The 13,119-nt window shown below is 46.6% G+C and overlaps 1 protein-coding gene across 2 annotated transcripts in view; it reads left to right on the top strand.

Annotated features, from left to right (window-relative positions):
- The first annotated feature begins 352 nt into the window (after positions 1-352).
- Positions 353-13,119, top strand: part of ELOVL5 (ELOVL fatty acid elongase 5) — a 38,701-nt gene continuing 25,934 nt past the window's right edge. The window contains exon 1 of one of the 2 annotated variants that reach the window (XM_055714152.1): positions 353-460. Coding sequence is in view for 1 of the 2 variants with exons in the window: in XM_027809142.2 (XP_027664943.1) it covers positions 1,372-1,399 (28 nt within the window). In the remaining variant the exon portion in view is untranslated. Of the gene's footprint in view, positions 461-1,011; positions 1,400-13,119 lie in introns of those variants that run through there. The other variant, XM_027809142.2, reaches the window with a different exon arrangement.

Raw genomic sequence — 13,119 nt, forward strand, 5'->3', positions numbered from 1 at the left:
AATTATGGCAGTCTTTAATTACATGGTCCCATATTGTTTTTCACCGGGGCCTCCTGCTTCCATCGCCCGGGCTGGAAACCCCCCATACCGACGGGCCGCCCGGTGTTTCGCGTAACGCTCACGGGCTGACGCGGCCCCGAGCCCCCCGCGCCCAGCGGCCCGGTGTGCCGGCGGCGCCCGGGCCAGCGCCACCCCCGCGGCGACAGCGCCGCTCGCCCACCCCGCTCCCGAGCCTCCCGCGGCCGCCGGATTGGCCCTCGGCGGCCGTGACGTCATAGCACCCCCTCCGCCGCCGCCCGTTAGCCCCCCGCACCACTCTTACGTCACAGTCAGCCCACGGCTCGCCGGGGGGCGGGGCCTCCCGCCCAGAGCCCGCCCCCGGCCCCGCCCCCGCGCCGCCGCAGCGTGACAGAGCTGGCCGGTGCCCACCCGCCGCCCCCAGCGCCGCCGCCGCCGCCAGGTAGGGCCGCGTCCCCCGGGCGGGAGGGCAGCGCCGGGGCTCCGCGCCCGGCGGCGGGATGCGGCGCGCCCGCCCGGGCCCGGAGGAGGAGGACGACGATGGGAGGGGGAAGGGTACCGGAGGGGCGCCGGTACCGGAGTGGGGCCGCGGCGGACGGGGGGCGCCAGCCTGCGGGGCGCGCAACAAGTGCGGCGACGGGGGCGGCAGGCGGGCTCGGCAGCGAGCGGCGGAGTCGCGGCCGGGGCCGGCAGCGGCGGGCCGGCAGGCGGGCGGGCGAGCCGGGGGAGGGAGGGGACGGGGCGGCGGAAGGGCCGGGGTTTTCGCCGGGAGCGTTTTTCCCCGGTGCAGTTAGTCAAGAGCATGATGCAATCTCGCATTGCCATGGCTACTGCATCCCCGGGCGGCGGCGGCTCCTTCCGCCGTGGCGGGGCACGGAGTCGAGAGAAATAACATGGGCAGGAAGGGGGGACCCCCCCGTCACCCCCGCCCCGCCTGCGTTTGACGGCGAGGAAGCGGCCCCGGGCCGTGCGGGGAGCTGGGGAAGGGCTGAGCGCTGCCGCGGCTCCCAGCAAAAAGCCGTGACCCGCGTTTGCCCCGCGCGTCGCGGGGGTCGCCTGCTTCGGGGCGGGCCGGGCGAGCGGGGCTGCGGGGGCGGCCGGGCCTGGGCAGCCCCGCAGCGGGGCAGCGGAAGGTCTTGTCGGGCTCGCAAGCGAAGACTTGGGCTTCTGCTGCTGCTTCTTCCCCGAGCCCATCGTCTCGCTCACCGGTCCCCCCGCTTTACTGATCAGGAATGGAGCCGCTGGCACAGGAGTTCCCGGGTTCGGCTGCGGGACAGGGCAGGCGCCACATGAGAGCAGCGCCGGGGAGATGGGCAGTGCTTCTATAAGATGCCTGCCCGCTTTCGAATCTAAATGTTTAAAGAGTGCAAGCATTTCGGAAGTAAGTAGAGAAGGAAGAGCATGAGACAGAAATGTGTCGGTATGTCAGATGCGTATGCAGGGACTTTCTTAAAAACTTTATGACTTTGCTTTTATCTCCTCCATCTTTTGGAAACCCTCGGGCGGCAGCAGCAGCATTAGAAGTTGGCAGCGCTCAGGGTTATGCGAGTATCATCTTGGGCAATTTAAGTGTTTCCTTCTTCCCTGCCTGCACTGGCTGCTTTTCTGCCCTCAGCACCCCACCCCACCCTCCCCGTTTCCCAGGGATGCAGCAGCTGAGGACCCAGCTCCGCAGAGCTTTCCGGCACCGATCCGTGCTCTGAATCTGGAGACAAAAGGCCAGTTCTGCGGACCTGGGCAGGAATAGTAACACCTTGGCTGGCTCAGCAAGGAGGGCTCCTGGTAGATGACAAGAGGTGTTTCGTGCCTCTGGCAGCTGGGTGTACTGCTTGCTCGGCATCCCAGCCACGGTTGAACGGCAGTGCCCGTACGGCTAATTTGTATTCTCAGTGCTTTGGGTGATCTCTGGTGCTGTGGGATTTGGTACCGTGGCAGTGAAAAACACAAGCGAAGAGCTCAGCTGGCTGCTAGCGAGGGCGAGTGAAAACAAGGCAGGGGCCTGGCAGCGGTTGCCCAGTTTGGATGCTTCCGATCAGGAAGTCTACGAAACCGCTCTGTGTAAATGGAAACACGCCCTGCAGCTGAAACCAGAGGAGGGCAAGCGTGCAGGCATCTCCGTGGCTCCGGTGGCCGTGCAGCCCTTCGCTGGAGTTTTGGGCCAGGTTGCTTCCAGGGTGAGGTTATCTCTGAAGCGCAGCCCTCCGCCAGGACCTGGCAGCCGTGGGCCTGCTGCAAACGGTCGGCTTAAATTATTGCCGGTGGCTGTGGCTGCGTGCAGGGGTTTGCAGCTGTGAAGCTTTTGTAGATGCAGGCTCATGGTGTTGCTGCATCAGTATAAAGCTGCTAGCGTAGCAGGAGGGGATTTATTTACTTTTCGTATGAACTTGTGAATACACTGGAGCGTTTTGTGATATAACTCTGATATTTTACTCTAAGCCCTCCTTGTTCCCTTGTGCAGTCCCAGCCGGAGATTTTTTTCTGCTGTCGGAAAACACCGTAGCTAGAGGGAAATACTGGTGTGTCCTTAACACTGCTAACAGAAGTTGAAGCTGCATCAGGGAGAGTAAGCCTGTGGCACACATGATCATCTGATGCTGTTCGGCAATGAAAGCTGGAGTTTCTTATAAAAGTATTCATTTATTTGGGGTGCACTAGACATCATCTGCTTTCAGAGCAGCAGAGTAGCCAAGGCAACGTGCTCTGCCTGGGGGGAGCTGTACTTGCACACTCAGTGAGGATTTCCCTTGAAAGCTTGTGGAGCCTGGAGATGACTGGGGTCAGCTGGGTAGTGATTCCTTTTAGCTTTACATGAACTGAGGAGCAGATGAAAGAGACCGCTGTGCTGAATTTCCTGAACTTAAAGAGTGGGTTTGCCCTCAGAGACACTGTTGCCATCTGACATGGGTCAAGGACATGCCAAAATTTTGCTGGATTTTCCTGAATTTCTTACAATGTACACATTACATATGAATGTGTGCTGGAAGCCCTTAGGGACTTTGGTTTTTTTTATCCGTAAGCTGCTAAGTGAATTTATCGTGAATGATCTGACTTAAGTCCCCTGTATTTTAGCATTCAAATGCAACCGGAGAGAGCACTGCTGAATTTAATGTGCAGTGTAGCTTTGTCTTGCAGGCTGGGGAAGGGTCTGGTTGTTGATCTATTTGCCTCACTGTGCTTTCTAAAAAGCAATTGTACTTTGTGTGATTTACTAGCTTTTACATACCAGCAGCTGATCAAATGAAGTCTCTTTGACTAAAACTGGTGCATATTTGGTACATAAATATAGCATCATTAAGGATACTTAGTTTATGTGCTGTCTGACCAGTCTGTGGGTACGCTTACTGCAGTATTTTTAGTAAGCTGATGTTGCCTTTACATTTCTTAGCAAGAATTCCTCTTGTTGCATTCCTTGCCTTTAGTGCAGCCAGAGTTGAAATAAAATATTTTGAATTCTCTGGTCTAATCTCTTCTTTCCCTGCTGACCTTCATTTTGAGTTGTTTACAAGAGGAATTAACTTAGAGAAGATAAGATTAACAGAACAAAAAAAAATGTAAATTGGCAATAATACTGTAAATCTGTCAGGCCTCGGGGCAGCACCTTTAATTGCTGGCTCTTTTGCAGCTGGCTAGGAGCAGGTTTTTGGCAATATGTTTGAAGATTCCGATTTTTGGAACTGTCAATATTTTAGGATTTCAGGCTGACTTAGTGCTCAAGTCCAGCAGCCGCAGGTGGAAAGCCTGGCGCTGAGAGCAATCCAGAGCTGCCCCTTGGGAATCGTATTCCTTGTAAGTGACATTCATCTGGTTAAATGCTCTCAAGTACTGAGCTGACCTCATTCCTTTACCTTCCTCAGTTTTGGGGCAGCAAGCGTTGCAACATCAAAAGCTTCTGTTTCTGCTGAGCTCAGAAAAAAACCCCCACCTGTACAGAGCAAGGTGGTGGTGCTTAGAAGGTTAAAATACTTGTCTACTGTCTGTCTTCTAGTGGTCTCAGCAGTCCTGGGATGAAGTGAGTCTCCTGGTTAACTCTGTCTGTGTTCCACCTGAGACAGATCTCTGGGAGAGAAACAGCAAATGTGTGCAGTCCCATGTTAAAACAGCATTGTGCCTCTGTGTCCTGTTTTGCCCTCTGTCCCTCTTGGAGCTAGTACTAAAAAGATGTCACAATGAGCATTCATCCTTGCTCCTGCCTGCTTGCTGCCCAGTAGACAGGGCAGCAATTTACTGGGAGGGTGGGCTCAGCGCAGAGCCATCTCCTGGGATGGGTTGTTCTGTAGAGTCTCCTTTGGACTGGGAGAGCCTTTGGAGCAAATGGCCTCTTGGTGACATATTTTTTTTTTATTATTCCAGGCATTGAGGGTCTGTTCTCTGAACAAACAGAGGTGGGGATGCTTTTTCACTGCTGAGGAGCAGAGCCACAAACACCTCTACCTATTATTTCTTGGTGGGTTTTTTCACTCCTGTGAGTGTCATGCTGTCTTAGGATGGGTCACAAGCCAACTCTGTTGCCTGTTCAAAGCTGCTAAAGCTCCTCTTAGACTTGGTAGCTCTTCATGCAGGTCATGAAGGCATGTATGGGTGATGGTGCCGTTTGCTATAACCTCCCCTGCGTAACTGAACAACTTGCTCATTTTGTCCTCTTAATCTCAGTCCTTTTGTTAACCTTCTTTCATTGCCATGTCTGAAATTAGTTGTATAGGGGTAAGATCTATAAAACTGTTTAAACGTAGGAATACTTTTGGGGCTGTTGGCCTCAGCTCTTTGCAGTAATGCTTTTGTTTTCCTGGTTTTTACAATGCACAAGATTATGTTCTTTCAAGATGCAACATATGCTTTTGAAAGCTATTTGACTATATAATAGGCTTAAGAAACGGATGCTTACTGCATTCCAGTCTGAGCACACTTCTCTGTGTGCATCCGAACACTTCACAAAACTGACAATAATCCTTATAGTCTGTAGCTGTTTTGTCATATGCAATATAGTTGCTAATTTGTTCTGTGATTCTTAAATGTGTTAAAAAGGCAGAAGATTTCTGCAGTCCAACTGGTTTATGCATGCTAGCATTGGAAACAGTTTTTCCCCTTAGATGGAAGATGACACTCAAGGACAAATGAAAAGGATAATCAGTGAATTACATAGAAGTTAGTCTGTCTCAAAACTTATGTCCAGTTCAAATTGCTTTCCTATGGCCTTTCCTAAGGCTGTTTAAATTTGGTATTGCTGCAGTATGGTTAAGAGGACATTGTTTAGGCTGACATCCCTGGAGTTCCAAAGTGCTGATTTATATCTGGGGTCCTGAGGCCGCTGAAGTCTGTACCCTGTGTCTGACAGAACAGCAGTTGTATCTGTGTTTGATAAAGGTATTGCAAACAGTGACCTGAATTGATTCTTTGACAAATCAAATAAATGCTGCCTCCAATCTTGCTATGGAGATAACTTGTATAGTTGCTGTGGACTGTCTATGCACTGGCTCTCCCTAGATCTGTTTAATGAAATTAATCTCCCAGAATGTATTGCCTTGGTTTCTCTATTTGTGTTTTGGCATTTAGGATGCATTATCTTACAGGGTAACTAAAAGCACGAGAGCAAACTTGTCCAAAGTATGTGGTCGGTAAATAATTTTCTGATGTGTTCGATGCGTTGGAGAATTATTTTATTTCCTCGATGAAATGGTTGACTCATATGAAACACAAAGTGTCAGGCATTTAGAAAGCACAATGGCAGTCTAATAAATTCCCTTACCAGGTGTAGAGATTTTACAGATGCAGGCTGGTAAGTGTAATTGTCACTTCTCCAAGAACAAATGAATCATGCTACTTATGCTGAACTCAGTGCTGCAAATTAAGAGTTGGTCTCAGCCTCCCATTGCATCTGTGTATTTTGCATGCCCTTATTAAAGCAATATTAGATGTAGAGGTTGTGCTTCATTAATGATGCTTTATTGATGACCAAGGGCATACTGAGCAGGTAGAAATATAAAAAGCTTCCCTGAACTTGTATTTATGTTAAAGTTGTCTGGATTTAACTGACCTCCATGTCAAAGCTTTGTACTAAACATCCGCCTGCCAAGTGAGATGCTTTGGGCGATGACTACACACGCTGAGTTGCACTAACATTTACAGGAGACAAAACTTGGTTCTGCAGAGCTATGGCAAACGTGGAATAAATGTGTTTTCCTGCATTTTCAAATCCTGCCCTGCTCTTTGATCCCTACCCTTTGAGACACTGGGTCAGCACTTTGAACAAAGTGACTGTTCCTTCTCTATCGCTTGGAAGCGCTCCTGTCCCTCTGTGACCTTCAGAAAACTGTTTCTTCTTGTCGGCTGGCTTTGCTGTAACTGGAGGGTAATTGCTTTCTTCCTATGTGCAAGTTCAGGCTCTCTGCTCTGAAATGTAGCCTTGATTTCAGAAAGGATGTAGTCTTAATTTCAAGTAACGTTCCAGCTTTTGAGGTATATGCGTGCTGATGGACATTTCTGTTGGTGTCATGGTCCTTAAAGATGTTACCTAACAAGTATTAAATATGCAGAATAATGTGGTTTAGCTTATTAGACCAAATACACCTCGAAGTATCTTACAGTTTTAGGCCATATGTTTAGATAATTAATTCATTAAGCATGCAGGTTTGCATTTTTGCCTGTTTAGCTTTTTTTTTTTTTTTTTTTAATTTCCCCCCTCCCCCTTACTTTATGCTGTTACAAACTTGCTGGGAAGCATTTTGGATTAAGGCAGTGTTTCTGCTGTGCCCTTGTTGGCTAAGGAACACCCAGCAAGTGCTAGTTATGGGAAAATGTCTTCTTCCCTTAGGTGACATGTGCTTGTGGGTTTGGAGCAGACTGCAGTTTGGTGGAGGAGCTCCTCTCCCTCTGCTGGGTTAAAACCATGGCATCTTATTCAGATAGAGGTCTTCTGAAGATCAAATCAGATCTTGAAGCAGTAAGAAATGAGCAAAAGAAAACTACTTGTACATTTGACACTACTTTATTGTCAGCATAGGGGTTCCAAACAAAAGGGTCTAGTTCTTGAGCTGGTCCTGTGTCCTCAAGTTTGGTTTTACTCAAAATGATGAAGACTTGGGAAACTAAAGACCTTTATACTTTAATCTTTGTAGACTTCCCCTTAGATGTGCTATTCCTATGACATAATTTAATCAGAAAGCATCTGTTAACCTTTTCATGAAGGATTGTTTCCTGCTCCTGGGTGGATTTTATAAAATACTGATGTTTTGAATCATCATTTTGAGAATCATCTCCTAGCCAAGCAGTAGGAAAACCTTTGACTTAACAATAATTAAACCTTTAGCCAGTTAGGAGGCTGACATTCTCCAATGTTTAACATCACCCTGCCCTTTAGGAAAAGAAACTCAAGAAACCTTTTTGTGTGCTGAAGTTCAAATGGTGTGCTAGTTTGGGTGCATAGCATGTGTGCTTACCAGAAAGCATCAACATGTTCAGTTCATTCATGTAGCTGCTCACATGTTTTCGAGCCAGACCTCATGTGGCAGCTGCAGGACAATGTTGGTAGAGGCACAGGAATCTGGATTTGGCTTTGAAGGGCGCAATGATATTAGTTGTGCTTGCACTTTTATGTATGTGCATATGTGGATTGGAGGGCAGCAGATGCTTATGGTGAACACCTGAGTCTGCTTTGGTGGTTCATTTCTCTTCTGTGATGCTGGCATGGAGCGGTGGCTCTTAGCTGGTCACAGACCTCATGAACTGGTGCAAGCTCGTAGCTGTTTGCTCTGTGTTAGGGTTATGCGTTTATCCCTTGCATCGTGTATTTGTCTGTCAGTTCACTCGTGTACAGTGGCCTTTTGGTGTGTTGTTAAGCTTTACATTAGTCTTGTGAACTTGACTTACTGCGTGACATGAAGCCTTATTAATGGGGAAGATACCTGCACTCATAACACCGTTCACAATTTTTTTATTAACATATGTGATACAGTGACAGAAAATAAGTTGCTAGTCCAGCAGACCTAGTTACTTATGGATTTTTCTCTGCCTCTTTAACAAGCCTAAGCAGAAAAACCTCTTGCAAAAGATTGGAGTCGGCTTTTTCATATTTTATTGAAATCTGTCTTGCATGCCACTCAGAAGGCACGGCTTACACCACGGCTGCCTCCACAGCCTCTCATTTGCTACAGCTACAGAAGAGGTGGCTGGACTCCCCTGTCCACCAGGGTCAACCACGGGCTGGGAAATTTTGGGTGGGTGTCCCCATCACCTTCTGCAAGAGGTTAAAATGCAGTGTAAGGGCTAGAGGAAAACACAAGTGTGAGAGAACACCAGCAATATATAGGGTGGCAGAAGACCCATTACATATAGATGTAGAGAGATGGCACTAAGCAAGTCAGTAAGGGGTGCTGCATTTAGCAGGCCTTGTCTGTTCAGTTAAAGATGAGGAGGAAAAATAATAATGATACAGGCAGTCACAGAAGGGCCACTGTGTTTCAGTGTAGATCATTGCCCTGCTAATGCATGAGCTGCTGCTGCCGCCTCTAGTTTCTTAAGGTAAAAATTGTGCACGGGTGTAAGCCATTTTTAGAGTCAATGATGGTGCCAGACCACTTGTGAGAGTTTAATGATTGTAGCTCTGTCCTCTGGTTTTGCAGCCTTCATCAGGTTCCCGAGTAATTCTCCAGAGGCCATACTTGGTCCTCCACTTTTACTTGACAGGTTCCCGGAACCTCTAACTTCCCTGCCCTTACTTCTGCCCTTTCAAAGCCATTGTCATCTCCCTCTGAAGCACGCAAAAGCAGGCTGTACGCCTTGCCGTGTCTTGCAGAACAAAAATAACATCCTCTGGTACTACTTTATATTGATTTCTTGTTCTATCACCACTGCTAAGTGGTTGCATTAAGGTACAGGAAGGGACCGCTAATGTTGTTTTCAAAGTTTTTTCTCTCATTTTTTGAAGTCCATGTAGTTAGCTCATTCCTTCTAAATTCAGTGCAGTTGTTTAGATAAGATAGTCACATCTAAACTCTAGTTGAGCAATTGCAGAGCTATCATGAATTTCCAGTTTTACAGACTGAATACTTCTTGGTTTCACAAAACACGTCAAGCTCAAATGATACAGCAGCATGGGTATTGGTTGCATATAGCACAGTTCAGTTTTCTAAGTGTTTGTGGGGATTGACTTTGAGTCTTAAAACATACATTTAGGAAGCTGATAAAACACAGATGCGAGTCCTGAAGGATGCACTTGGCGAGAACACGGGGGCGTTTCTGGTTTTTAACCACCGTTCACAGTGCATGAGAAGTGACTGTCTTGGAGTAAGTGCTTTACATCCTTTAGTGCTGTGTTGCCTCCGAAGGAGAGATGTATGCCCTTGGGAGAAGATGACAGTCTTTGAACCTACAGTGACAGGGACGTGAGTTGCTGGTAGCACATATGAAGGAGCTTAGCAATGAAGTTAAGGGGTTTTCCACACCTCCCCCTCTTTGTTTTTCCTTACTGCTCCGTTTCTTGCTTTCATATTTCTATCTATTTTTCAGGCTTTGCCTTTTAAAAGCTTATTCACCCAACGCCCTGGGAGGTGGGGTTTTTTTTCAGAACAGAGGAGCAGGACTGGGGTTTGGGCTGAACCAGTGAAGGAGCCCTAGTCAGACACTGGCAGTTCTGACACATCCCTCCTCACAGCAGCATCACTCTGCTGAGACCTCTACCAAATTCCCTCCTAAGCTGTTGGTTGTTATTAACCTGAGAGCAGAATGTTAATTGAACCTGTGGTTTGGGTGTTTGTTGGTGTGGGGTTTTTTTTTCTTCCTCTATTCTTCCACCATGTATCAGTTCGTGCATGAGGCTATGGAACTGAAGCCTGGTCCAGAGGATCAGGTCTATTTAAATGAAGAGTCCATTTGGTGATGTTTGTTTTAGAGATGACACATCTGTGTGGAGGACTTGTGTTCCAGGGAGATGAAAACATTGTAAAAAAACTTCCAACCACCAGAATTGTCTTTTGATATTTGAAAAATTGGATCATGAAAGAGCTCTTTGCACAAAAGCATGTTTTGCTTTTAGCATGCAGTAAAAACAGAGCTGCCGTGGTGGTAAGATTCTGGAAGGGGAAACTTTCAGAGAGCTGCCAACATGAATGAGCAATTTCATTGCCTGAAGCATCGTTCTGTATCCTACACAGTTGGTACAAAACATATATGAAATAGGTACACTTGGAATGTAAAGGTTTGGGGTTACCTGCTGAGCAACTTTTTAATATGTTGCCATCCATATAATAGATGTGCACTGTTTTACTATAGAAGCTAAAGAGCTTGTCTTTTGCCCGGAGTTTAAAGTTGCTTTATTAGTGTGGCTGATGAAATGCAACTTAATTCTTTCCTATCTTTCACTCTTAACAAAATGAGTGCTTATAAAATGCACTGCAAGTTAAGTTTTCACTTTCCTGCAAACAGTATAGTAAATATAATAAAAATAATAATTTTAATTATTTTTGACTTCAAGTAAAAAAAAAATGTTTGGTATCATCAGAAAATCAAAGTTCCTATTGAAATTTAATCTTAGGCTACTGTACTCCAGGTGTGTCTCAGGTCACTAGTAAGGTTGTTGATTATTGTTTCATACAGGATAACATGTTTTAAGGATGCAAAAATAAAAGGGGATACTTCCCCTCTGTCTTCAAGGTCCTCAGCGACAGGCTGATCAGTGTGTAGTAAGCATTTTTGGTCATATGCACTGCCTGTTTACCTTTTTATTTCTATCTTTTTCTGTGTATTTCTTTTCATTAGCTCTGTTTCTGTTGGAAAACTTTTGCTGTGTTTAGATTGAATAAAACATTAAAATTGCATTTTTTTGGAAGAAATGTGATGTTGGTCTTCATCTGCTGGGTTTCTCAGTGGTTAACGTTCTGCCCCTTCCCCTTGAGTCCTGCCCTATCACATCTGACCTGCCCTGAGATTATCCGTAGTCCTGCAGTTTTCAAGACAGGAACATAGTAATGCATCTGAAAAATCTGTCTCCTTCATAGTTTGAACATTTCAGGGTGGATTTTTTGTTGTTGTTGTTGTTGTTTGCTTTTTACAGTGCAATGATCTGTCAGTCCATGCTGTTACGATTATATTTAAGAAATCTCTGTAAGTTAGCTCTGCATGACATTAACATATCCTGTGTGACCTTTTTTTATTTCACATTTTCTTTTTTCTGCAATTCTAGCACTTTTCACTAGAACCATTCCCACATGCAAAATGATGTGTGTGCAATGCATTTTGATTTGGCCTTTTCTTAATAGCGTTATAGAATTCTGCTTTAAAAATTCTACATCTTTTTGTCTATCTGTTTTATTTGCCTTTCTTTTTGCTATGGTCTTGGTTTCTTGCCGAGTGCAATGCAATGGCTTTGCTCAGCTTCAGGCAGGTAAGACCTCTTTGTCACCCAGGTGCCTGCTTTGTGCTGGTGCTTCTTCTGCAGTAAATCAGGTGTCAGGATGGACCTGGCTGAAAGCTGATCTTCTTGCTTGGTTGTTTCCTTGGGGCTACCTCAATTTTCCCTTGCTTCCTCCACCCAGGCAGTGATGGAGGGTAGGGAAGGAATGAAAGCAGTGTCAGATCTGTTCTTGGTTGCTCTTGGTCACCCCACACACTCTGGGCATGGTTTTACAGCTATGGACGTGGATGAATGGAGAAGTTAGAACAAGGGTGAGGTGATGTGATGCCTGTCAGCCTGAGGTGGGCATGAGCTGGCACCATAACAGGCATGAGTGGGGAAAATGCCTGGGTGGAGGGAGCTTCTTATCTTTATAAACTGCTGAAGACTTTGTTTGAGAGAGACGCCACGCAAGCGGCAAGGCAGAGGAGGCATATCTGGTACCCTCCGTCCCAGGGGACTGCTGCCCTGCAGAGGACAGGATAGCTGCAGGGCTGGGGGGGAAACCTGCCACCTGCTGCTTGTGTGGGTGTTGGTTTGTCGCTGTATTTAAAGCAGAGATATTATAGGAAATTACAGTATTGGCCCTGTCTTTGCTCTGGTGCTTTTGGAAATACAAAGCGAATGTGGTAAAACCTTCTGCACCTTGGTGCTGGTGCTGGGGGTTCAGCCTAGACATGTTTTTCATTGGAACATATTTTAATGGCAGTGGGGTTTCCACTGCACCAGGAATTTGTTGCCTCTTATTGTAAGAAAAGAGTGGCTAAGTTTTAGAGGAAATTGACTTATTTTGCTGGAATACCCTTCCTGACTTCTGCAGGTACCCAAATTGTTTATATTATGAGCTTGTATAAAACAGCTTGGCAGTTGCCAGATGTGTGGGCAGTGTAGGGTTTTTCTTTCCTCCAATAGTCTATTTAAAGTTCATAGGAAGAGTGAGTGGTAAGATCACACCAAGCTGTACTGTTACAGTATTGCATTTTAATTGGTTGGTTGGTTGGTCTTTCTCCCCTTAAAACAAAGAATAAACTACAAGGAACTGCAGTCCTGCCTCCTGGAGCAGGGTCTTCTGATGAAGTAACATTTAGGAACATGCTGCCAGCATCAAACCAAGGAAATGGACAGGTAGAAATGCTTTCTGTTCTGACTACTCCAGGAGTCAGTCACCTGTTCCAGGGGCCCTTGTTACAGCGATTATTTGGTACCTTGATACTTGCTGATTTGCGGGAAGGGTTGGTTTAGCATGAGTCTGCTGCAGGGAAGACTCCTCGGGACACACCAGGCTTTTCAGCCCTGAGCTTCTGTAGCAGAAATGCCATCAGCTAGCTGCATGTTTTGGCAATACTTCGTTGACAGATGTGCTAAGTGTTGTACAGGAAAGGAAAGGAGGGGGAATGATCTGAGTGATGCACCTGTAATGATGATCCTGTGTCAGCATCTTCTGCTCCTATACCAGAAAATACAGTCTGCACTCTCAATATTCCTTGTCAGACCTGGGCAAGAAGAAAACAAGGTCACAATCTTGCCTTGCATAGCGTTAACTTCTTTATCCTTTGGAAAGGAGATTAGATCTTCAAAGGTGGTTGCTTTTCTGAATGATGAGCCTATTATTTTCATACTGTTTTGAAGGCAGGGGTTTAACAGGGTGTCTAATGGCAGCGTTTTGTCCTGAGCAGCATGGATCCATGGCATAACAGTTGTACCTGGAGTAAATTTTT

The sequence above is a fragment of the Falco cherrug genome, chromosome 6 (genome assembly GCF_023634085.1).
Source record: "Falco cherrug isolate bFalChe1 chromosome 6, bFalChe1.pri, whole genome shotgun sequence".
NCBI lineage: Eukaryota > Metazoa > Chordata > Aves > Falconiformes > Falconidae > Falco > Falco cherrug.